Below are 2,788 nucleotides of genomic sequence, written 5' to 3'. Positions count from 1 at the left end.
TGCCGGCCTGCCGGCAGAGGATACCCTTCATTTAAATTTTTCTTCATTTTTGATAAATATGGATCTCCCTGCCGGTGGGCCGGCTGCCGGCCTGCCGGCCGGGACTTCTCCTCAGCTTATTTCCTTCTTTTTTCTTCAAAAATTTTCAGCTCGCTACCGGTGGAGGGCATTAGCTTCCGGTCCACCGGCACAGAGTTACAAAGATTCAATTTCAGCGTGTTTTCCTCCTTTGACTTATCAAATCAATTACCGACTCCTTCACTTACCCATTTTTGTGAGTTTTCAGCTTTCAAACTGACGCCTCGTGTCGGGATTATGGGTAAGGCTAAGGGTCTCGCCTTGCAACCCAAATTTTGTCAAGAATGATAACTCCAAACTATCTCAGGTACTAACTATATGCATGCTATGTGTAAGTGGTGGTTCTTGAGGAACTCCACCAAACCAAATCTTGTTCGAGAAAAATTTCAATTTGCCCTCTCCTCGGGGAGGGATTCCCCGAGGTAGAGCACCTCAATCGGTCCTTTGTTGTCACCATCATAGTAGCGCTTGACTCGTTGACCATTGACCCTAAAGGTTCCTCCTTCCTCGCTCCAAAGCTCAAAGGCATCATAAGGGAATATTTGCATCACTTTGAAGGGTCCCGACCATCTTGATTTAAGCTTGCCCGGGAATACCTTAACCTTGGAGTTAAAAAGGAGAATAAGGTCTCCAACACTTACATCTTTCTTCATGATCTTGCCATCATGCCATTTCTTTGTTTGATCCTTGTAAATTTTAAAACTTTCATAAGCTTCCAATCTCAATTCCTCAAGCTCATTCATTTGGAGAAAGCGCACCTATCCGGTGGCATCAAAGTCAAAGTTCATCTCCTTGAGAGACCACCAAGCCTTGTGTTCTAGCTCAACGGGAAAATGACAAGCTTTCCCGTACACAAGCTTATAGGGGGTGGTACGAAGGGGTGTCTTGTAGGCGGGTCTCAATGCCCATAGCACATCCGGGAGCTTTTGTGACCAATCCTTCCGGCTCTTGTTTGTGACTTTCTCCAAAATGGCCTTAATTTGGCGGTTAGAAACCTCCACTTACCCACTAGTTTGAGGGTGGTAGGCAAGGGCGGTTTTGTGCCGCACTCCATGCATTTTAAGAAGAGCTTTGAAAGTACTTTTGCGGAAATGTGATCCGCCATCACTTATGACTACTATTGGTGTTCCGAACCTTGGAAAAATCGTGCCTTTGAAGAGCTTTATCACAACCTTGCTATCATTGGTGGGAGAGGCGACCGCTTCAATCCATTTGGACACGTAGTCCACCGCAACCAAGATGTAGTCATTTCCACAAGAGTTGGGAAACGGTCCCATGAAGTCTATGCCCCAACAATCAAAAAGTTCAATCTCCAATATGTTGGTTAAGGTCATCTCATTCCTTTTCCCAATGTTCCTAACCCTTTGGCATGCATCACACGATTTCACCAAATAATGAATGTCTCTAAACATGGAGGGCCAATAGAATCCCCCTTGGAGGATCTTGGCAATAGTTCTAGAGGTTGCCAAATGTCCCCCATAAGTGGAATTGTGCACTGGGTCAACAATCTCTAAACCCTCCTCTCTAGAAACACATCTTCGGAACATTCCATCCCCACACTTGCGGAACAAGTGTGGGTCATTCCAAAAGTATCTCTTAGCATCATGCCGCAACTTTCTCCTTTCCCTTGGTTCGAAGTCATCGGGAATGAACCATTCACAAGATAATTTGTAAGATCCGCAAACCAAAGGGTCTTGGTGCTAACTTCCATGAGCTCATCATCCCGTAGCCACTCATTGATGGGTCCACTCTTGTCTTGTATCCCATGATCTTCAACGGTCAATCTTGATAAGTGGTCGGCTAAAACATTTTCCGTGCCGGCCTTATCCTTGATCTTTAAATCGAATTCTTGGAGAAGTAGGACCCATCTCAAAAGCCGGGGCTTTGCATCTTTCTTCACCATTAATTGTCTCAAGGCGGTGTGGTCGGAGTAAACCACCACCTTAGATCCAACTAGGTACTGCCGAAACTTTTCAACGGCATGAACAATCGCTAACATCTCCTTTTCGGTTGTAGAATAGCCACATTGTGTTTGGTCAAGGGTCTTGCTTGTGTAATAAATCACATGATGCTTCCTATCCACCACTTGCCCAAGGACCGCACCAACTGCGAAGTCCGAAGCATTTCACATGATCTCAAAAGAAAGGTTCCAATCCGGAGCCCGGATTATTGGAGCCGTGACCAATGCTTCCTTCAACCTATGAAAAGCTTCAAGACAAGGTTCATGAAATACAAAAGGGGCATCTTTGAGGAGTAATGAAGTTAATGGTTTTGCTATCTTTGAAAAATCTTTAATGAAACGCCTATAGAATCCGGCGTGGCCTAGAAAACTCCTCACTCCCTTCACATTGGAAGGAGGTGACAGGTTTTCTATAACGACAACCTTAGCACCATCAACCTCAATGCCCCTTCTAGAGACAACGTGACCGAGTACAACCCCCTCCTCTACCATAAAATGCCATTTCTCCCAATTTAGGACAAGGTTGTGCTCTTCACATCTCTTCAACACATTAGTCAAATTGTCAAGACCATGATCAAATGAGTCCCCATGGACACTAAAATCGTCCATGAAAACCTTCATGCTTTTCTCTAGAAAGTCCGAAAAGATTGCCATCATGCACCTTTGAAAGGTTTCGGGCGCATTGAAAAGCCCGAATGGCATCCTACGATAAGCATAGACTCCTATGGGACATGTGAAAGTCGTTTTTTC

At 44.9% G+C, this 2,788-nt stretch overlaps 1 protein-coding gene across 1 annotated transcript; it reads right to left on the bottom strand.

Annotated features, from left to right (window-relative positions):
* Window positions 1-464: 464 nt before the first annotated feature.
* LOC141649745 (uncharacterized) lies at window positions 465-821 on the bottom strand. Its single transcript, XM_074458426.1, has one exon. It carries the CDS (start codon window positions 819-821, stop codon window positions 465-467), a length of 357 nt encoding a protein of 118 aa, XP_074314527.1.
* Window positions 822-2,788: the final 1,967 nt, after the last annotated feature.

This window comes from Silene latifolia, chromosome 3 (genome assembly GCF_048544455.1).
Source record: "Silene latifolia isolate original U9 population chromosome 3, ASM4854445v1, whole genome shotgun sequence".
Classification (NCBI taxonomy): domain Eukaryota; kingdom Viridiplantae; phylum Streptophyta; class Magnoliopsida; order Caryophyllales; family Caryophyllaceae; genus Silene; species Silene latifolia.
The sequence above is the reverse complement of the archived record's forward strand: the minus strand, read 5'-3'. Positions and strand labels throughout refer to the sequence as shown.